A 21,258-nucleotide genomic window follows, 5' to 3' on the forward strand; every position below is an offset into this window, starting at 1 on the left:
TAAATAAGTAAATAATTAAAATGGGTTCAATGTAAAAATGTCCCTCCAACCACTCTCCACTCTTAAACACCAGTTGGAAGATCATAGTGAATTGCTGTGGGGCCCCAGAAGCCACAGCTTGGATCTGCAGAAGACAGTCCGTGTTAGTCATCTGCTATGCTGATTACAGGACAAGGCTTTAGCCAGCTTTATTTCAGATCATGTCCCACTAGCATCTGTTAGGAGGGAGTGGGCCCATCCTTCAGGGTGGGCATCTGGGCCAGGACAGCTGCTTATGTGGCCAGACTGCTCATTCGGGGTCCATTCATCCATTGGTGATGCCCAGGAGGGCACAGTTCAGCCCAGGTGCACTTCTTCTCAATTGTTAAGAGCATCAGAGCCAGGATCAATGCTAAATCCACACACGGTCACCACTGGGCTGCACTTGCCCGCAGTGGGAGTGTCAGTGTGGAACAGTCCCTTCCGTCTGTCCTTCAAGTGGTCCTGCCATCATACACGGGGTCGTTTCCGTTGTTAGACAGAGGTGGGTGGGGCTTCTGGACATCCCTGGTAAGCTGTACCACAAAGCTTAGCATTCATAAAGGGAGAGGAAGGCTCTACTCTCTCAGTAAAATGGGTCACTTCTTCTGAGGTGGCTCTACAGGGTTAGACACCATGTACGTCAGGGTGGACATCTTACACTTGCAGCACTGCCACCTAGTCCAGGGTAGGGCCAGAGGCAGCAGCAAGTCAGGGACGTGTTAGATTACTCGAAGCACTTTAAGATGCGCTCTCCGATGCCAACAAAGTAGACGCCCTGGGCAATCCCAAAGAGAGGGGCTATGACCAGGGCACGGCAGCCTGCGCCCTTCATGAAGGCTGCCGCTCCCTCCTGTGTCCAGAGTTTCCTGTGAAGGAAGGAGAGCCTTGGTAGTTGAAGAGCCAAGAGCACATTCACTCATGACTTCTCCAAGCTTTATTTGGTTTTTGTTGTTGGATTTGGGGAGATCTTGATTTGTAACGCAGGCTGGCCCTACGCTGCCCTCAATTTCATGATTATAGTATTACATATATTATATAGGATTATAGTATTACATATATAGGATTATAGTATTACAAATGAGCCATCCAGCCCACAGCATCTCCACACCTCCTTTGAGGCCAGATCTCATTGTAGTTTAGGCTGGCCAGTGGTCCCCTGCCTTCACCTCTCAAGTGCCAGGCTAAACACTGGAGCCAGTAAAGCCCACTTGGCCAAATACTCACCTTCAGTATGGAGGACTGCAGTGTGAGAGAGGGAGAGCCTTAGAAATTGCAGATTGTCTGCAACCGGGTGAGGGGAGTGAGGCAAAGAAGGAAGAATCAGAAAGCTCCCAATGCTGCATTCTTTGAGAAGTAGGGGACCCAACATGTTCCAAAGCAACCCCAAAGCCTGCCATGAGCTGGATGGTGTCTGGGGTGCTGGGCTCACCTGGCACAGTCAGCGACCCCACTGTACGTGTCCTCACCCAGTCCTTTCTTGAGGGTCTGGATTCGAGTCTTCAGAACTGAACAAAGCAGAAGTTAGGACAAGTAAGAAACACCCGCGTTTGTCTTTCTGCACAGCACGTGCGTTTCCCTGTGGGCGCAGGCCCTGTGAGGCCCTTCTGTGGCTGTGAGGTGAGCAGCCTTCTTCCTTGGCCTCCCTGCTAGTGGGAGAGCTGGGGTTGCTTGCCTGTGAGGGGGCTGGGTGAGCACGCGGGAGCATTTCCTCACAGTTCCCCCACTTTCCGGAACTACTGGAAAGAAAAAGTAAAGCCTCTGGAAGGTGAGGGGCTGCAGGTGACAAGGAACAGTGAGGACACAGCCTTCTGTGAGGGCCTTTGGTGAGTTCAGTTTAGGCTGAACACCAAGATTGGAGCTTTGTCCATAGGCCTTGTGAACCGGATTCATAAAGCAGGATGACCCTTAAACGCCACACCTACCGTCCAGAGGGGTGACAGCTACTGCGGCCACAGAACCTGCTGCGCAGCCTGCCACGAAGGAGTGCGTGAAGGGGGCCTTGCCCGTGAGCTCGCTGACCCCAAGCTGGTTCAGGTTTGCAAACAAAGGGAAATAGATGACGGAGAAGGGAATGTCTCTGCAGAGGAGAAAGACCATACTCGGGGTGCCCCTCTCAGCAGCTTCCCCAGGAGTCCTGGGGTGTAGCAGATGGGAGAAACACCCCCATTCCGAAGGAAGTCCCTCCCCTCCTGCCCCGCCCCCAGCACCTGGAGCCTGCAGAACCAGCTGTAGTTACAAAGGAAAGCAATTTGGTAAGATGAGTAAGATGCACAGGTCTTAGGGGACTCAAGAACAGGGGCTCACCTGAGGAGAGTGGCACCCAGGCCCCTGTAGAGACCGGACAGGCCCTGAGTGCGGAGCAGCTCCCTGGCAATGAGGGTGGCCGAGGGGCGCCTGTGCGTGGAAGCCGAGCCAGTGCAGTAGGGCCGAGAGGTGGGCGTGGCTGAGGCAGAGCGCTGATGACAGACAGCTGGAGAGGAAAGGCAGCCACACCTGCACCAAGCGCAGCCAGTGCCCAGGGTGTCCCAGTGCATGGTGACACCTCAATTAGACTCTGCCCAGTCTGACTGAAACCCTTTGATGAGCTGGGCGCGGGCATAGGCACAGTGGGCTTCCTGAAGCCACGGAAGCTGCTCTATCCCAGTCTGGAACTTGGCTGGACTGCAGCACAAGTGTGCACAGCAGGGGGTTAGTGGTACATTAGCTTCTTTACCCAGGCACAGGGAAAGGCCTCCTGTCTCTTCCCTCAAGGGATTAATCCTTGTATGTGTGGCACTGTCAGCAGTCTGGTTCCGTTTTTCTTTTCTTTTTCTTTCTTTTTTAAAAAAAGATTTTTAAAGATTTAAATATTTTATTATATATACAGTATTCTGCCTGCATGCCAGAAGAGGGCACCAGATCTATTACAGATGGTAGTGAGCCACCATGTGGTTGCTGGGACTTGAACTCAGGACGTCTGGAAGAGCAGCCAGTGCTCTTAACTTCTGAGCCATCTCTCTAGCCCCCTGGTTCTGTTTTTCCATATTTGAAATTTAAAATCTATGTATTAGTTTATGTGTATGTGCTTTTCCTGCACGTGTCTGTGCACCTCATGCATGCATTGCCCAAGGGGGCCAGAAGCCGGCATTAAACCCTCTGGATCTGGTGCTAGAGATGGTGGTGAGCTGCTGTGTGCTAGAATGCAACCCCAGTTCTCTGGAAGGACAGCAAACACTCTTAGTTTTTGTTTTGTTTTCCGAGATAGGGTTTCTCTGTGTAGCCTGGCTCTCCTGGACTCTTTGTAGGCCTGGCTGGCTTCAAACTCACATCAATCCGCCTACCTCTGCGTCCTAAATGCTGGGATTAAAGGTGTGCGCCACTACGCCTGGCCAGCAAGTGCTTTTAATCATCGAATCATCTCACCAGCACCCTAACCCCACCTCCTTTTATTTTTTGAGACAGGGTTTCTCTGTATATCCAGCTGTCCTGGACTTGCTCTGTAGACCAGGCTGGCTTTGGACTCACAGAGATCTGCCTGCCAAGTGCTGGGATTAAAGGCATGCACCACCACACCCAGCCTAAACTCCATTTTTTAAAAGCTTCAGGAATCCAGCCTGAGCATCAAGGTGTTAGCATGGAGGTTTGATGTGTGCTCACAGCCTCTAGAACCTTGGGCTGGAGCTGAAAGGGTTAAAGACACACCATAAAACACTGTTGACCTAGCAGCTGAGGGCCTGGCTGCTGGGAGCATGGGAGTTTGCAGTGCATCCAACCTTGCTGATGTCATAAATGGGAATGTGCCTCACCTAAGCGGCCAGCATCCTGCAGCTGAATCTTGAGCATCTCCATGGGACAGGTAACCACCACCTGGCATATTCCAGCCCCACACCCAGCCAGCATCTCCATCTTCAGGTTTCGCTGTGTCCTGTGGGACCCGGAGGAAGGTCCTTAGTCTCAGGCCAGCCCTGCCCCGACTCTGCCCATCCACCCTCCTTGGTGGTTGGAACTCTTTGTTTTTGTTGCTTTAAGACAGGCTTTCTCTTATAGCCCTGGCTGTTCTGGAACTCGCTCTGTAGACCAGGCTAGCCTCAAACTCATAGAGATCCTTCTACCTCTGCCTTCTACTAGGATTAAAGGTGGGCACCACTATGCTTGTCTCTCCTTTTTTGTTTTTTGACACTTTCTGTAAACCAAGCTGTCCTCAGTTTTGCTGCAGTTCCCCTGCATCTGTCTCCTACAGATAGTGTCACTGCACACAGCTCAGATAGATTACAGGGAGGCAGCAGCTACATCTGAGCTGAAATCAGGAACCATGGGAGACCGGTGTTCTTGCTCCGGCCTCTGAAATGCCATCCCTAGGACAAATGGGGACACAGAAGAGAGGTTTTGAGAACTGATGTTTAACATTTGTCAGCTTGGCCGAGTGATGGTGGTGCACGCCTTTAATTCCAGTACTCAGGGAAGCAGAAGCAGGAGGAACTCTGTGAGTTTGAGGTCAGCTTGGTCTACAAAGCAAGTCCAGTACAGCCAGGGCTCTGGTTTTTTGTTTTGTTTTTGGAGACAGGGTTTCTCTGTGTAACAGCCCTGGCTGTCCTGGAACTTGCTCTGTAGACCAGGCTGGCCTCAAACTCACAGCGATGCACCTGCCTCTGCCTCCCAAGTGCTAGAATTAAAGGCATGTGTCACCACTGACCAGCTTCAACCAGGGCTCTGTAACACAGAGAAATCCTGTCTTGAAAAACAATGAAATGTGGCCACTCAAGGCTGTGATTTTGAGCACTGAGGAGGTAGAGGCTGGACAATCATTGTAAGTTCCAAGCCAGGCAGATCTAAGTAGGGAGATCCTGTCTCAAAAAATGCATCTGTATATATATTCTGTATGTTCTGTATTCATTCCCTCTCTCTCTCTCTCTCTCTCTGGTTTTTTGAGACAGGGTTCCTCTGTGCAGCCTTGGCTGTCCTGGACTCGCTTTGTAGACAAGGCTGGCCTGCCTCGAACTCACAGTGATCTGCCAGCCTCTGCCTCTCCAAGCACCCGGCTTTTGTATTCTCTCTTGAATATACCGTTTCTCTCCTCCACATTACACTGGCTCACCCTCTCCCTCCACTTGCTATGTGTCAAAACACAGTGACCTCAGCCACATGTGCACACATATTCATATAGATGCATACGGGTAAACTGAGGCATGTCCCTTGGCACCCAAAGGACAGACACATAATGAAGGGTCCCTGTGCCATCATCACCTGTCCTTACCCGTCTTGCATGAGCAGCTGCCGCAAGAAGTCGTTGGCTGCCAGCTTGATTGCCTTCTCTGGAGTGACCAGGGTGAGGTTCACTGCAGCCCCTGGGGGTGAGATAAAGAGGAAGTGCTAGGCTGCTGCAGAGGTGACCAGCCCCAGAGTCTGCCACTGACGGACGGGAAGGCAAAGCTCTGGGGTGACCGAGTCTGGGGAAGCCAGGCAAGGGGGCACAGTCTACCTTACTGAAAGACAGATAAATTTACATTCCTTCTCCCTAACACATTTTCCTCTTTGTTTATTTTGGTTTTTTAGAGAGACACGGTTTCTCTGTGTAGCCTTAGCTGTCCTGGTCTTGCTTTTAGACCAGGCTGGCCTCGAACTCACAGTGATCCGCCAGCCTCTGCCTCCTGAGTGCTGGGATGAAAGATGTGCTACACCTTTCTTTCTTTCTTTCTTTCTCTTTCTTTTCTTTTTCTGAGACAGGGTTTCTCTTTTAGTTCTAGCTGTCCTCGACTTGCTTTGCAGATCAGGCTAGCCTCAAATTCACAGAGATCTTCCTGCCTTTGCCTCCCAAGTGCACCATCATGCCTGGCTCCTATATTTTCTTTATAAGACTTTATTTTGCCAGTCATAGTGGCAAACCCCTGTAATCCCAGCACTCGGGAGGCAGAGGCAGGGGGATCTCTGTGAATTCAAGGCCAGCCTGATCTACAAAGTGAGTCTAGGACAGCCATAGCTACACATAGAAACCTTGTCTCAAAAAACAAAATACAAAACCCTAACAACAACAACAACAACAAGAACAACAAAAGAATTACAAGTGGCTGTGAGCTGCCGGGTGGGAGTTTTATGAATTGAACCCAGGACCTCTGGAAGCAGCACCCAGTGCTCTAAGCTGTGCCGTCTTTCCAGCCCTGAAGATTTTATTTGCATGGTGTGTGTGACCATGCCTGGCTGTGGTGCTTGCTCTTAACTGCTAACCCAGCTCTCCAGTCCAGTTCTCCTTAAACTCCCATTTTCTTTATGGGTGAGCGTGTCCCATTACCAAGAAGTCATCTAGTTTTGTCTGTTTGTTGTTGTTCCCTTTTTGGCTTGTTTGAGACAGGGTCACACGTAGCTGGACACGAGCTCCCTTGGTGACTGTGCTTGAACTCTTAGTCCCCCTGGCTCCCAAATGCTGGGACCCCAGGTGCAAGCCTCCATACCTGGCAGAGTCTCCCGCCTCTGAGTAGGCGGCCTGAGGAACTGGGCAGGCTTCCTTTTTTATGGGAACCTTTTTATGGGAACCGGGTGATTCACACAAGCTTTTGTCTTAGTTCCCTGGGGTCCAGCTCTTTCCATTTCCCAAGGCCTCATGATGGATGTGGAAGCTGCAAGCAGCAGCATGTGGTCCTGTGGGGGGCTGAGCTCACAGCTCTGGGGTGGGGGTCATTCAGGGAGAATAAGATGGGAGGCAGGCAGAGGAAGGCTGGGGGCACTTGCTTTTAACACAGCACAACCAGCACCTTGCAGGGAGCCTTAGCTAGAAACAGCTGCCTCTACAGTGAAGGCTCTTGAAAGCTGGAGTAGTCCAGAGCAGTACCCTGGGTGGAGTGGACGCCGATACCTCTGTGCTACAAGCTCACAAGGCGGGGGTTGTTTGCCTTGACAGAGGAGCCTGAACTCTGGGAGTTCAGAAGCCCACCTCGGTACATGCCCAGGAAGCCCTCAGCACGTGCGGTCTTCATCAGGCAATCCGTCCTAGAAGCAGAGGCCGCGAAGGACATTAGTAATGACCAAAAGTAGCTCCTGGGCACACCTCAGTTGTCCTTGCCCCCCAGATCCCTCCCTGGAGAAGCAAGCAAACCCTCAGGGCCTCCCCCAAGGCCTCCCCCAGGGCCTCCCTGCTGTCACTTTCCCACCAATACCTACATTCCTCTATACACATCTTTCCCCTGCTGGTTCTGCAGTCGGGTCTTGGCAAGGTCAATGGGAAACACGCAGGTCACCCCCACGAGTCCTGCCACACCTCCATTGATGAGTTTTGCGGTGATGCTAGGGCCACGGGAAGGAGAAAAAGAGAAGTGGGGCGAGAGAGGGTTGTTGGCCACAGGCAGCTAGGGTAGGGGACATGAGGTCAGGAGCATGCAGAGAAAACCAGGAATGGGCCAGAGTGCCCCTCCTCAGGACCCTTCCGCCCAGCGTCAGTCCCCGCCCCTCCTTCCACGCAGGCTAGGAAGCTCTTCCCAGGAAGCCCATAGTGAAGGGTTCACCAAGCGAAGATGCCGCAGGCCTGCTGGGAAGGGAGCCCACCAGGGAGTTGGCAGGCCTTAGCTTGGCCTTCGAAGATGTCCTCCAGAGCTGCTCTGGTTGGCTCTCCAGCCTCTCGCCCTTGGAGGCCTGTGAGGAAGTTTTCAAACAAGTTCCAACTCTCTTTCCCACTAGAATGTCAAGAGAATGTGGTGCAAAGGTCGTTTGGCTAGGTTGTGGGCTTGGGCAAGTACTCTAGTTCTCTGAAACATCATCTCCCTCATCTAAGGGATTGTGTGAGGACCAAATGAACATCAGGTAAATGACAGCTATTGTTCAGAATAAGACACCCGGGGCTGGAGAGGTGGCTCAGTGGCTAAGAGCACTGTGTGCTCTTCCAGAGGACCCAGGTTCAACTCCCAGCACCCACATGGCAGCTCACAACTGTCTGTAATTCCAAGAGCTGACACTCTCACACACACACATACACGCAGGCAAAACACCAATGCACATAAAATAAAAATAATTAATTAAAAAAAAAAAAAAAGACAACATCTGGGCTAGAGAGATGACTCATTGGTTAAGAGCAATTTGCTGCCTTTGCAGAGAGCCCAGGCTGGATTTCCAGCACCCACACAGCAGCTCACAGCCATGTGGAACTCCAATTCCAGCAGGCCTGCCACCTGTTTCTGATCTCTGTGGGCACCAGGCATGTACATACATTATGCAGGCAAAACACTCACACACATAGAATAAGCATAAAAAAAAAATCTTTAAAAGATAAAATGCCCTGACTCTGAGCTTGTGTGTCCTTAGCAAGAGATAACCAGGACTGATAAGCTGTGTATCATCTACCCTAATGTCCGTTTTAGGTGGCACGGCTCATCTTCCTAGTCAAGGATAGGAGTCTGGGAGTAGAGAAAAAAGCTTCCTCAGACTCCTTGGAAAATAGTAAAATGTTCCTATCTTTTAGGCTAGAGGCAGGCATGAGGAAAATTATTTTGTTGTTTTTCAAGATAGGGTTTATCTGTGTAGCCTTGGCTGTCCTGGATTTACTTTGTAGACCAGGCTGGCCTCAAACTCACCACAGTCTGCCTGCCTCTGCATGAGCCACCACACCTGGCTAGAGGAAAATATTTTGGTAGGGACAGTTTCTCTACAAAGGAACCTAAGAAAGAAAGAAAATGGCAACAAAGAGGGTCGTGGCTTAAACTTCCCAACAGAGAGGTGTCAAAATAACTGGAAAAAAAAATTGCAGGGGTGGGAGTTTTGAGAGGATCTCTTGTAGCTAAGGCTGGCCTTAGACCGAGGCCTGGAGCCTCTCCCCACACCATCACACCCAACTTGCAAACCTCACTGTAACAATACAGTGCCAAAGTGCGTGCGCCTGCTTGTTTATTTGGGGAAATACACATTTGGGGCAATGGGTCTCATTTGTTCTTGGCCGGTGCCATAGCAACCCTTCTTTAAACCAGCTGTCCCCCTCAGCCTACCTCAGGTCCTGGCTGGACATCCTGCAGTCGGTGAAGCACGGCAGCTCCCGGGACACTGGCTGTGCGCTCCTCACAGGCAGCTGCTGCGGAGGCCGGTGGAGAGGGAAGAGTGTGTCTATGTCCTTGACTCTAGCCCTCCGCAGAGCTGACAGGACATGGGACTTGTCGTGCCCTGGCATGTCCCATGTCCTTCCTTCCTATACCTTTCTGGAATGTAGATCCAGACAGAAATTATTGTTTGGACTTTGATCAGAAAAGAAAAGGGGCCAGGCCTGGTGGCGCACTCCCGGTCTACAAAGCGAGTTAGGGAGAGCCAAGGTTACACAGAGAAACCCTGTCTTGAAAAACCAAAAATTAGCTGGGTGGTGGTGGCGCACGCCTTTAATCCCAGCACTTGGGAGGCAGAGGCAGGTGGATCGCTGTGAGTTCGAGGCCAGCCTGGTCTACAGAGCGAGTCCAGGACAGCCAAGGCTACACAGAGAGACCCTGTCTCGAAAAGAAAACAAACAACAACAACAACAAACAGCAAAAATTAATTAATTAATTATTGAGGGGTTAGAGAGATAGCTTGGTGGTTGGAGCACTTGCTCTCTCAGAGGACCCAGGTTCAATTCTCAGCACCTACATTGTAGCTCACAACTGTCTGTAACTCCAATTTAGGAAATCTGATGCAATCTTCTGGCCTCTGCAGGCACTAGCCACCCATGTGGTGCACATACATACATGCAGGCAACACGCGCATGGACGTTAAAATAAATCAATGAGAAAAACAAAACAACAACAACAAAAACCCACAGGAAAGTCCCAAGAGCCCAGAGAGGAACAACTGCTATCCAAAAAACAGCGCCTCCTGCCTATCTTCCCAGCACCTGGAAGCCTGAGGCAGGAGGACCTCGTCATACACCTCAAGCTCAGTAAGAAAACTGCCCCAGACAGTAAAGATGCAGAGTGATGGAGGAAGTCTCCTGGCTTTGACCTCAGCCCCTACCCTTACCCCCATCCCCACCTTACATGAAACAGATATGGGGAGCAAGAGGGGCATATTTAGAAAGGAAAAGCTGACTCCAGTGTCAGTGAAGTCTGAGCGGGGTTTCACTAGGCAGGATTTCAGGCAAGGGACAGGCGTGAGGACCAGGCAGAGCCTCCAGGGGTGGTTATGTGGCTGGCTTGCACCTGGGCCCTGGATTCCTCCCCCTCCCCCCTGCTGCCTCCCCCACCCCCTTCCCTCCTGCCCCCAGCACTGCCAAGGAAGAAACAAAACAGGCAGGTGGGAGGCAGAGGCAGGTGAATCGCTCTGAGTTCGAGGGCAGCCTGGTCTACAAAGCAAGTCCAGGATAGTCAAGGCTACACAGAGAAACCCTGTCTCAAAAAAACAAAACCACCCTGGGTGCTGCCAACTGACCAGGGAGCTGAAGGGTCAGCAAGGCAGTCATTAGTGGAGGTGGGGGCACTGGACAGAGGGTGACTTGATAGACCCATGTCAGCTACTGTGGGCTGTGTGCCAGGCGTTTTGTTTGTAGACAGGGTTGCTCTGTGTAGCCTTGGCTGTCCTGTACTTGCTCTGTAGTCCAGGCTGGCATGGAACTCACAGCAATCTGCCTGCCTCTGCCTCCCAAGTGTTGGGATTAAAGGTGTGTGCTACCATGCACTGCTGTGGCAGGCTTTAATTTTGCTGTTTGACACTGGGGATTGAACTCCGAGCCTTGTTCTATCAATGAGCCCTATTTTACTTATTCTGAGACAGGATCTTGCTAAGTTTGCCCCAGGCTGGCCTCCAATTTGTAAAATCCTCCTGCCTCAGCCTCCCCTGTAATTGAGATTCCTGGCCTTAGTGGTAGCAATCCTTGCTTCCAGCTCATACCCAAATGCCAGCTATACTTTTGTACTTGAACACTGAGATAGTCTGCTGACCTCACTGCATATCTTGCAAAAACTGCAGTTAAATTTATTACTAGCTGGGTGGTGGTGGTGCACACTTTTACTCCCAGCACTCAGGAGGTGGAGGCACATAGATCTGTGAGTTCCAGACCAGCCTGGTTTACAAAGAGAGTTCCAGAGAAACCCTATAGTGCAAAGTTTTGGTTTATTTATTTTGGTTTTTTTTTTTTTTTCCCAAGACAGGGCTTTTCTGTATAGCTCTGGCTCTCTGGGAACTAGCTCTGTCGCCCAGGCTGGCCTCAAACTCATAGAGATCTGCCTGCCTCTGCCTCTCAAGTGCTGGATTAAAGTCATGAGCCACCACCACACAGCTGTTTTGGTGTCTTTAAAAACTCAGTTATTGGCTGGAGAGATGGCTCAGTGGTTAAGAGCACTGGCTGCTGGGTTCAATTCCCAGCAACCACATGTGGAAGCTCATAACTATAACTCCATATTCCAGGGATTTGGCATCCTCACAGACATAGATGCAGGTAAAATACCAATGCACATAAAAATAAATAAATCTTTTAAAAAAAAAACCTGTTATGTTATGCAAACATGTTTTGTTTTAATCCCAGGGTGGGATATGGGGCTAATTCAGATTGTCCATAGCAGCAAACTGTTTGTCTCATGCAGGCTCTGAGAGAGGCTCTTTGCCATCTGTAGATAGTTTAATTCCAAGGACTCTGGAAAGGGAATAAATAGCAGAGCCCAGGGAGAGAGAAAGGGGGACTCCAAGAAAGAAAAAAAAAGTCTGGCTCCTGGTTGCTTTTTATGCAGTTAGACATGAAGAAGTCAGAGATATCTTGAAACAAAGATTGGACTTGACCCAAGGAACCCTGTGACCCTAACCAGCAGGAAGAAGCTAAGAGACCTACACCCCTCTCCCCACTAAGCTTTCTCTCCTGCCTGTTGCTGGGGTGTTGGGATTGGGGTGGGCAGAGGACAAAGAGGCATAAGGAACCCTGTCTTGAGAAAGCAAAACAAAAAGAAATTGTAAGTGTGCTTTATTTATGGTGTGTATATGCACCACAGCACATGTGTGGAGGTCAGAAACAACCCTCAGGAGTTGGTTCTCACATTTCACTATGTGAGGTTGTTGGGTTTTACGGCAACTTCTATTACATGTTGAGCCATCCTATCAGACCACAGAATTGCTTTGTTTCACTTACTTAATCTATTTTTTGTTTTTTCTTTTGAGACAGGATTTGTGTACCCCTGGTTGTCCTGGAACTCACTCTGTAAACAAGGCTGGCCTAGAATTTGGAGGTTTGCCTCTGCATCCCAAGTGCTGGGACTAAAAGCATGTACCACCACCGTCCAGCTTATTTTGGTTGGAGACAGGGTTAGCACTGGCTGCCCTGGAACTCACTCTGTAGGCCAGGCTGGTCTCAAACTCAAGAGATCTGCCTGCCTCTGCCTTCCAAGTGCTGGGATAAAAGGCATGCTCCTCCATACCCAGCTTTGCTTCTATTTCTTTTTGAGACAGTCTCATTCTGTATCCCAGGTTAGCCTGTAACTATGGAGCCCACGCTAGCCTCAAACTTGTGGCAATCCTCTTTTTTCAGTCTCCTAAGTCCCAGGAACACAGGCCTGTGTGATCACAACTGGTTTTATGCAGGGCTGAAAACTAAACCCAGAGTTTAAGGCTTGTTAGGAAAATACTAGTAACTGAGATAAATTCCCAGCCCACCTGCGCGCATGCGCCCGTGTATTTTATCCATGTTAGTTTTGTATTATATATCTGGTGCCAGAGGAGGCCACAAAAGGGTGTCATTCTCTGAGAAGGGGTTTACAGTTGTTAACTGAACCTGGATCCTCTGGATGAGCAGCCAGGGCTCTTAATTCTTAATTGCTGAGCCATTTCTTCAGCCCCTGCGTTTTGGTATCTCTAATCAAAAGTTTAATACTGAAAGTCAGCAATGGGATAGGCAATTTGCAACACTGCCTTAACTCCCACCCGGCCTGGAGTGTGACAGGCAGGTCTAGGCTATGGAGTCCTCATCCTGGTCAGGAGCTGATCCCACCACCTCTTAAAGCTCAAACCCTGTCCTTTTTCTAAAAGCCAGAATGTTGGGGTGGCAAAATGTCGTATTAAAGTGCCAGTCATTCTTTGAGATGGCAAGTTGTCATGAAACAAACAAAAACAGAATACAGGATACTTTGGAAACATAGAACGGAATCTTTCTCTATGAAGTTGGAGTAAAGGAAACATTCCTGGCATTTCTAGAGCAAAATCAGATGTCAGAAGCCAGTGTTCCCTGGCAGTGGGAATGGGCATGTTTGAGATAAATCAGAGAACAAAGGACCACACTGAGCCTGGGCATTCCACAGTGATTCTGCAGCTTTTACTGGCAGGTGCTTTTCTCACCCTGTAAATCCTAGCCACGGGCTCCCTTTAGCAAACTCAAGCTGTCAAAGACCAGGGTGCCACCCAATTCCTGCCATAGGGAATTCAATCTGTGAACCAATAAATAACAGCTGTTTTTTTTTTTAAACTAGTACGTATATGTGCTTGCCTGTTTTTGTTTTTAGACAGGGTTTCTCTGTGTGTAGCCTTGGCTGTCCTGGACTCACTTTGTGACCAGGCTGGGTTTGAACTCAGAGATCCACCTGCCTCTGCATCCCGAGTGCGGGGATTAAAGGCATGTGCCACCATGCCCAGCCTTTTTTAAGAGCTTTAAAGGAATCTTATCAGGAAAACCCTAAAGTTGACAACAGGCAGGGCCCGCACTACCAAGTCCTTTAGGCAACCTGCCGAATGGCTGCAGTGTGACGGTCAGCGTTCCAGGAAGCTAGGCTGTAGCTGGCTGACAAAGTCAGATCCCTTTACGTCCAGGGGCTGTAGGTTTTACTGGTTCCAACTTTGAAAGGACATGGCTGGCAGTGGCTTTAGTGGGAATGCAGGGACCTTCAGGGCGGGAGTCCTTCCTGTCAGGTTAGCCTTGAACACTAGGGAGGAGTTCCAGTCACTTGGGCCTCATTCCGACCAGGGACTACTAATGACCATTCCAGGCTCCTTCTAATGGACCAGGTCATTAGGCAGCATTTTTAACAAATACTTCGGGTGATGAGTGGTTAGTGTTGAAGAGAGTCAGTTGAGGAAGGGCACTGTGGAAGCAGCACAGAGCAAAGGCAGCAGGCAGAGTGGGGCTGCTCCCTTGCCCCGGGTGCTCAGGCTCACTTAGTGTGGGAGTAAGGCTGCAAAGGGCCAGCCAGATGTGGAGAGCTGTGGTAGGCAGGTATAGCACGCTCCCCAGAAGCACCTCTTCTATGACTGTGTAGACAGTGAACTCTTTGAAGAGGGAAGCACTCTTCATGTGGCATAAAAAGAATTATTCTGGAAGAACTGGACAGAGGTCTTAGGAGGGCTTCACAGTGGTGGGACACAGAGACTGGGGTGCAGAGGCATGAAGAATGAGGGCTGAATAAACGTGGTGGCCACTCAGGGCTAAGGTTTGACCCTAAGGTACTGGAGGATGAGGGCGACAGCCAGGAAAGGAAGCTGCCTACAGAGGAGGGCAGAGCAGGAGGCTGTTTGGGTTCACCTCCTTCACCACTGTAGGCCAGAGGGAAGGACATCAGCTTGGCAGGCAGAGCTCCTTCCACAGAGGCGCCATTTTCTAGTGTCCTCTCTGATGCCTGTATTCCTGGAGTGCTTCTGTCACCTGCTGCCACTGAACTCTCCCAGCCCACTGGGTGAACAATGCGGTGGCTTAAGATGAGCCAGAGTCAGGAGCAAATAGGTCTGGACACAGAGCTGTCTGGCCTCCTCCCCACATTCAGAGTTGAGCCCACCAGCAACCATCCCCCTCACTTCTCTGAAGAGCGACTTGTCAGTTGCAGGGAGGGCAGATTAGTTTGGGGGTTTTTGTTGTTTTAAAGACTGGGTTTCACTATGTAGACCTGGCTGGCCTTGAACTCAGAGCTCAGCCTGCCTTTGCCTCCTAAGTGCTGGGATACCTTTTCTTTCTTTCTTGTTTCCTTTCTTTCTTTCTTTCTCTTTTTTTCTTTCTTTCTTGAGACAGGGTTTCTCTGTGTAGCCTTGGCAGTCTGGACTCGCTTTATAGACCAGGCTGGCCTCAAAATCACAGCAATCCACCTGCCTCTGCCTCCCAAGTGCTGGGATTGAAGGTGTGCGCTACCATGTTCAGGTGCTGTTTATTTTTAAAGTTGTAAGCAGTTTTTTTTTTTTTAAAGTTAACTCAGGAAGCAGCATTCCACCCACTGCTGCAGATGCTTGTGCTAGGCAAGTGCTCTCTCTACTGAAAAATACTGGGAGCTCTCATTGTTCCTCAGGCTGGCTCTGATCTTAATCTGTGGCCTAGGCACACCACCACCTTGTACTTTTGGTTCCCCCGTCTCAGTCTCCAGAATGGCTAGGATTAGAGTCTTGTCACAAATGCTGCTTGAAAAGTGTAAGTGACATGAATGAGGCCGCTGCCCCAGATCAGGAGGTGGTAGCCCAGAATGCCAGGCCTCAGCTAACACTTGGCAATTGTTTGTTTTATGTTTCAGGATCAATGTTAGCTAAAGAAGGAGTGGGGGATCCGGGCGTGGTAGCACACATCCTTAATCCCAGCACTCTGGGGAGGCAGAGGCAGACGGATCTCTGTGAGTTCAAGGCCAGCTTGGTCTACACAGTGAGTCCATGACAGCCAAGGCTATACAGAGAAACCCTGTCTTGAAACACAGAAGAAGAAGAAGAAGAAGAAGAAGAAGAAGAAGAAGAAGAAGAAGAAGAAGAAGAAGAAGAAGAAGAAGAAGAAGAAGAAGAAGAAGAAAGAAGAAGGTTTGTTTCTTAATAAAATTTAAAGAGCTAAGAGATTGTTTAGTGGTTAAAAACTCAGTACTTACTGGGTGAGGTGGTACATTCCTTTAATCCCAGAACTTGGGAGGCAGAAGCAGGTAGATCTCTGTGAGTTTGAGGCCAGCCTGGTCTACACAGAGAGTTCCAGGACAGCCAGGGATGTTACACAGAAAAACCCTCTCAAAAAGCAAACAAAAAATCCAAAACCAAACAACAACCAAAACCCAGCACTCACATGGTAGCTCACAACCACTTGTAATGCTAGATCTGTCACTTTTTTCTGACACCAGACATGCATGTGTTGCACAGACCTACGTGCAGCTCAACATTCATAAACAATTTTTTAAAGTGTCTGATGTATATGTGGAGGTCAGAGGCCAACTTTTTAGAGCTGTTTTTTTCCAAGTTTCTGCAACAAACACCTCTACTCACTGAGCCATCTTGCTGGTCCTGCTTTATCTTGTGATTTAATTCTATTTCTGCAGCAATTTGCTCCAATTGTAAAACTGCAAAAGTAATGGGCCATGAAGGACGAGGAGAAAATCAGCTCCATCACTGATACATACAGACACTATGGTATGCACATATTCAAATGAATAAGCATAAGGCACAGAATCCTGTGCCAATGTCATCACTTGGCGGGATTCAGAGTCTGGTCTTCAGCCTTCCAGCCCAGGTTCACCCTCCAGGACAGGAGCACTCTGATGATCTCAGCCTGCTACCTATGTACTTGCTGCCTGACAGACTGACGATCTTAGGACAGGTTCCTGCTTCCACCCTATCCTGAGCACTGTCTGCCCTTCCTTCTCTGCTTTCCCTCCATCAGCTCAGGCCAGCTTCTTCAGAGGGTAAGCCTTGTACACACTGGTCTTATGTCCAGAACGCATTCTGCTCACAGGTTGCCAATACATTTGTTGTTTGGGAATCAGAGTGCTATTTAAACCAATGTCACTTCCTCTCAGAAGTGTGTCTGTGTTTTAAAGACAAGGTCTATGTAGCCCTGGCTGTCTCAGAACTTGCTATGTAGACCAAGCTGGCCTTGAACCCACAGATCCTCTTGCCTCTTATGCCTGGCTTTTCCTTTCCTTTCCTTTCTTTCCCAAGTGCTGGGATTAAGGGTGTATACCACCACTGCCCTGTGAGTTTGCTTTTCTTTTTGTTTAGTTTTGAGACAGGGTTTTTCGGTGTAGTGGTGGCTGTCCTGGACTCACTTTGTAGACCAGGGTGGCCTTGAACTTACAGTTACTGGTCTGCCTACCTCTGCCTCCCAAGTGCTAGGATTAAAGGTGTGTACTACCACACCTGGCCTAAAATGTGCTGCCAACCTTAGTTGGGCCCTTTTATTTTTTAAGTAACGTATTTGTTTTTATTTTATGTGCATTGGTATCTTACCTGCACATTATGTCTGTGGGAGGGTGTCAGATATTGGAGTGACAGACAGTTGTGAGCTGCCATGTAGGTTCTTGGAATTGAACTCAGGTCTTTGGAAAAGCAGTCATTGCGCTTAACTACTGAGCTCTCTCTCCTGTGCCCACTTTTGCTTTTAAGATAGGTTTTCACTTTGTAGCACAGGCTACAAATTGGAAACTGAGTTTCAACACTCGCTGCACTGTTACTGACCTATATTCTTATCCAAATAAGAAGTTAATTCAGTTAAGATCACTTAAGGGTTATATCTACAGGGTCACAGCTGGCTATCAGACTGCTCAGTGACCAACGAAGGCAACCACTGCCTTTGACTGGCAGTTGATGTTAGTGTAGACACAGCCTTCTTGAGCTGTTTTCTTCACACTTTAAGGAGCTGGCTCAGGGGTCTCAGCATTAAGAACCAGGGCTGATTCTTCCTACTAGCAGAGCACATGGGTTTCCCAACTACCAGAGTGGCCATTAACTGTCTTGACTCACTACCCAGGAAGTACCCCACTTCCTAGGATGCTCCTGAGATGCCGGAGACGTCCTCTTTCCCCTGCTTTCAGTGGATACCATGGAAAGCCCTGTCCCCAGGCTTCCTTGCCATCTCTCCCTACCAACATGTACAGACAAATCTTACCTCCTTCCGGGAAGGACCTTCGTTCTGCCGCCTCTGGAGTAGAGGACAGAGGCTGTGTTTCCAGTGAATTGTGGGCAGAGCTGGCTAACAAAGCTGTCTCCAGGAGCTTTGTCCTTGGGGCTTATCAGAGTGTAGTCCCTCCCTCCTCGTCCCTGCTGCAGCTCTCAGTAGGCAGCAGTGCCAAACAGGCAGTCATGAAGCCCTCGTTCCCTGCAGTCCTAGCCTCACTACATTGCACTTGACAGTCTAGGTCTGGATCACACTCCACAGAGGCCACACACCTGGCCAGAGCTCCCCCCTTACCTGGTTGCTAGTAGAGTGCTGGAAACACAGCTGAAAAGCCAATTGATGAAGGCAGCTGCAGGGCAGGGTAACTGTGTGAATGGGGACTCCCCATCATTCAGCTGTCAGGAAGATGGGCAAGTAGTAATCACCACAATGCCTACACTTCTGCAAGTCTTAAGCAGCCGTTTCTGTGAATACTCAACTGCCTTGTCAGCGAGCTGAATACACTGGGCAGGCGGCAAGTGTGAGGAAGGGGTCAGCACGGGAGCTAGGTCAGCACGGGAGCTAGGTCAGCGCTCTGGCTGTTGGCCTGAACGTAACAGCACCTGTAAGGGTCATTCATTCTACATGTGCTGTGATTGCTCACATATGCTTCCTGGTTGCATGCGCTTTTTGCTTTCTGAGATAGGGTTTCAATGTGTAGCCTGGCTGGCTTGGAAACCCACTATGTAGACCAAGCTGGTCTCAAACTCACAATCCTGTAGATCTCTGTGAGTTTGAGGCCAGCCTGGTCTACAGAGTGAGTTCAGGACAGCCAAGGCTACACAGAGAAACCCTTCGAAAAACAGAAAACCAAACCCCAAAACAAAAAAGTCACCATCAAATAAACAAAACCCCTCACACTCCCTGCACCTCAACCTTGAGAGTGCTGGGATGACAGGCATGCACTATGCCTACCTAATGATTCCTTTTGCAGCTGCGTAGATGGAAACTGCATGTTCTGTATGTACATGCCATGCGGGGTAAGCGCTTACCAGTCTCATGAACTTTTGTAATTGCAGGTAAATGTTACTGTTGCTCTTGCAAAGAACTGGAACTCAGTTCCTAGCACCCACATGGCAGTTTGCAAGCATCTCTAACTTCCATTTCAGGGAATTCAAAGCCCTCTCTGACCTCTGTGGGAACCAGGTAAGGACACGACACATACAACGTCAAAATATTCATATACATGAGAGGGGGAGAGGAAGGGGGCAATGGGGGGGGGGAAGAGGGGAGAGAGGGGGAGAGAGAGAGAGAGAGAGAGAGAGAGAGAGAGAGAGAGAGAGAGAGAGAGAGAATAGGTGAATATTGAGTATTAGTGATTTTCACCTCCAATCCTAGGACCTGAAATCTCAACCTTCAAATCCTGGGATTACATAAATTATAAATTCGAGGCCAGCTCTTACTATAGAGTGACCCCGTCTCAAAACCAAAACCCAAAGCTTCAAAACAAAATAAGCAGGGATGGGATGTAGTTTAGTTGGTCTTGCCTAGGATGCATTAAGTCCAACCAATCCCTAGCGGGTAAGCGGCAATCCAGATGTAGAGGCAGAAAGAACAGAAGTTCAAGAGTGTATTTGGCTAGCAAGCACATTCTAGACCCCCATGGGCTTTATGAGACTCTTATCTCAAATCATCAAATAAAAAGAAGCTGGTATGACATCATAGGCTAGGAAGGAACCATAGGAGCTGAAAGCCAGAACAGAAGGGAACTTCAGCTCTGGTTTGTAGCAGTTAAAGGTAGAAAGAAGGGTGGGGCATATGCCTGTAATGCCAGAACTTGGGAGGCAGAGGCAGGCAGAACTCTGAGTTCAAGGCTAGCCTGGTCTACAGATCAAGTCCAGAACAGGCAAAGCTACACAGAGAAATCCTGTCTTGACCCCCCCTCCAAAAAAAAGGAAGGAAAGAATAAAGAAGGATGATGGATCTGGAAAAGCACATTAACTTTTTGGTTTTTCGAGACAGGGCTTCTCTGTGTAGCCCTGGAAATCCTGAACTTGCTTTGTATATCAGGCTGGCCTCAAACTCACAGCCAACCGCCTGCCTCTGCCTCCTGAGTGCAGGGTTTAAAGGTGTGCGCTACCACTCTTTTAAAACAACTTTCCAGGCATGGTCAAGGTCTGCTTGCTTCCAGAATGGTCCTTAAGATTCCAGCCAGCTAGAAGGCAGTATATTCCATCTCCTCAGGCCCAGTGAACCAGTCTGATGATACAAGGATACCCTGATGACACAGTCAAGGTTTCCAACCACTGCTCTGCTGGTTTACAATCTGGAGTGCATCATAAAGACCAATCTCTTTAAGGTGGGCTATCAGGCAGACAGGCAGGTTTTGTAGAGCCCAGAAAACCATTAAGAGGCAGCCTAAACTGGCAGGAGCTTGTTCGTCTGTTGACTAAATCACAGCAGCAGCTGATGGGTTGTCACAGGTATGCAGGCTGCTAGACAGCACAGGACTACAGTTGGCAGGGCAGTTCTGATGTATCAGGGCTACTGTTTCAAAACCTGAAGTACAGAACAAATGGGAAGCTGAACTGGACTGTGACCCAGGAAAGGAGGGAAGACAGAAGCCAGCTGGTCTGGACTAGGGCGGACAGTAAGAGAGTGCCTCGGGCTTGAGAGATGGCTCAGAGGTTAAGAGCACACTGACTGCTTTTCCAGAGGTCCCGAGTTCAATTCCTAGCAACCACATGGTGGCCCACAGACATCTATAATGGGATCTGATGCCCTCTTCTGGCCTGCAGGCATACATACAGGCAGAGTACTGTATACATAATAACAAATAAAAAATAAGGGAGTACCTCAGCTTTGCTATTTCTTTTTGTTTTGTTTTTAGAGAGACAGGGCTTCTCTGCATAGCCTTGGCGCTGGACTCGCTTTGTAGACCAGGCTGGTCTTGAACTCTGAGATATGCCTGCCTCTGCCTCCCGAGTGCTGGGGTACAGGTGTGCACCACCACTGGCCATCCGTGCAGTTTTGCTATTTCTTCCCAGGTGTGAAGGACACCTGGTACCATTACTCCTTGCTAAATAGCAGCATGAGCTGGATTCCATAATTCTTTAGAAGACAGGAAGGTGAGATTCAGCTCAGAAGGGTGTAATGGTCTAGGAACTGAAGTTTAATGCCAGGCCCTTCCTGTAGAACTCAGGCAAGCTGTGCTGCACACCAGGGGACCAGGATGCTTTATGGGGCTGATCAAGCAGAATGAGGAAGGAGTTAGAACCTGCATTTTACCCAGTTCTAGGCTGATAGGCACTTGTTTACTGCAGGTCTCCGTCTGACAACCACAACAGTTAATACCTAGCCTATGCACTGAGGTCTCTCCAATGGAGTGAACGTACCAATTACTAAGAGGGAACCAAAACACATCACCTTCAACACTGGCTAATAAGCACTGTGCATTTCAGCACCTTGCAGGAGGCCAGTTTTCCCTCATTCTTAACTCCGGGGAAAGGCAGGTAGTCTCTTCCTTCGTG

At 49.3% G+C, this 21,258-nt stretch overlaps 1 protein-coding gene and 2 long non-coding RNA genes across 7 annotated transcripts in view; 2 read left to right on the plus strand and 1 right to left on the minus strand.

Annotated features, from left to right (window-relative positions):
- Positions 1-163: 163 nt before the first annotated feature.
- The window catches only part of SLC25A18 (solute carrier family 25 member 18), a 21,591-nt gene continuing 496 nt past the window's right edge, over positions 164-21,258 (minus strand). The window contains exons 2-12 of one of the 5 annotated variants that reach the window (XM_084766131.1): positions 18,781-18,921; positions 18,044-18,144; positions 8,964-9,046; positions 7,153-7,275; positions 6,926-6,981; positions 5,255-5,345; positions 3,807-3,925; positions 2,326-2,491; positions 1,944-2,098; positions 1,451-1,526; positions 164-887 (exon numbers count right to left, since the gene is read on the minus strand). In XM_084766131.1, coding sequence (XP_084622257.1) covers positions 746-887; positions 1,451-1,526; positions 1,944-2,098; positions 2,326-2,491; positions 3,807-3,925; positions 5,255-5,345; positions 6,926-6,981; positions 7,153-7,275; positions 8,964-8,983 — 948 coding nt within the window. In that variant the 5' untranslated portion in view covers positions 8,984-9,046; positions 18,044-18,144; positions 18,781-18,921 and the 3' untranslated portion in view covers positions 164-745. Of the gene's footprint in view, positions 888-1,450; positions 1,527-1,943; positions 2,099-2,325; positions 2,492-3,806; positions 3,926-5,254; positions 5,346-6,925; positions 6,982-7,152; positions 7,276-8,963; positions 9,047-17,740; positions 18,024-18,043; positions 18,145-18,780; positions 18,922-21,258 lie in introns of those variants that run through there. The other 4 variants (XM_084766129.1, XM_084766132.1, XM_084766133.1 and 1 more) reach the window with 4 other exon arrangements.
- On the plus strand, positions 9,177-12,845 carry LOC311588472. The gene is made up of 2 exons (XR_014776213.1): positions 9,177-10,128; positions 10,307-12,845. It is a non-coding gene; the product is annotated as an uncharacterized lncRNA (long non-coding RNA).
- The window catches only part of LOC311588465, a 9,426-nt gene continuing 7,152 nt past the window's right edge, over positions 18,985-21,258 (plus strand). The window contains exon 1 of the long non-coding RNA XR_014776206.1: positions 18,985-21,202. This is a non-coding gene — a long non-coding RNA (uncharacterized lncRNA). The remainder of the gene's footprint in view (positions 21,203-21,258) is intronic.

This window comes from Acomys minous (genome assembly GCF_964271855.1).
Source record: "Acomys minous genome assembly, chromosome: 17".
Taxonomy (NCBI): Eukaryota; Metazoa; Chordata; class Mammalia; order Rodentia; family Muridae; genus Acomys; species Acomys minous.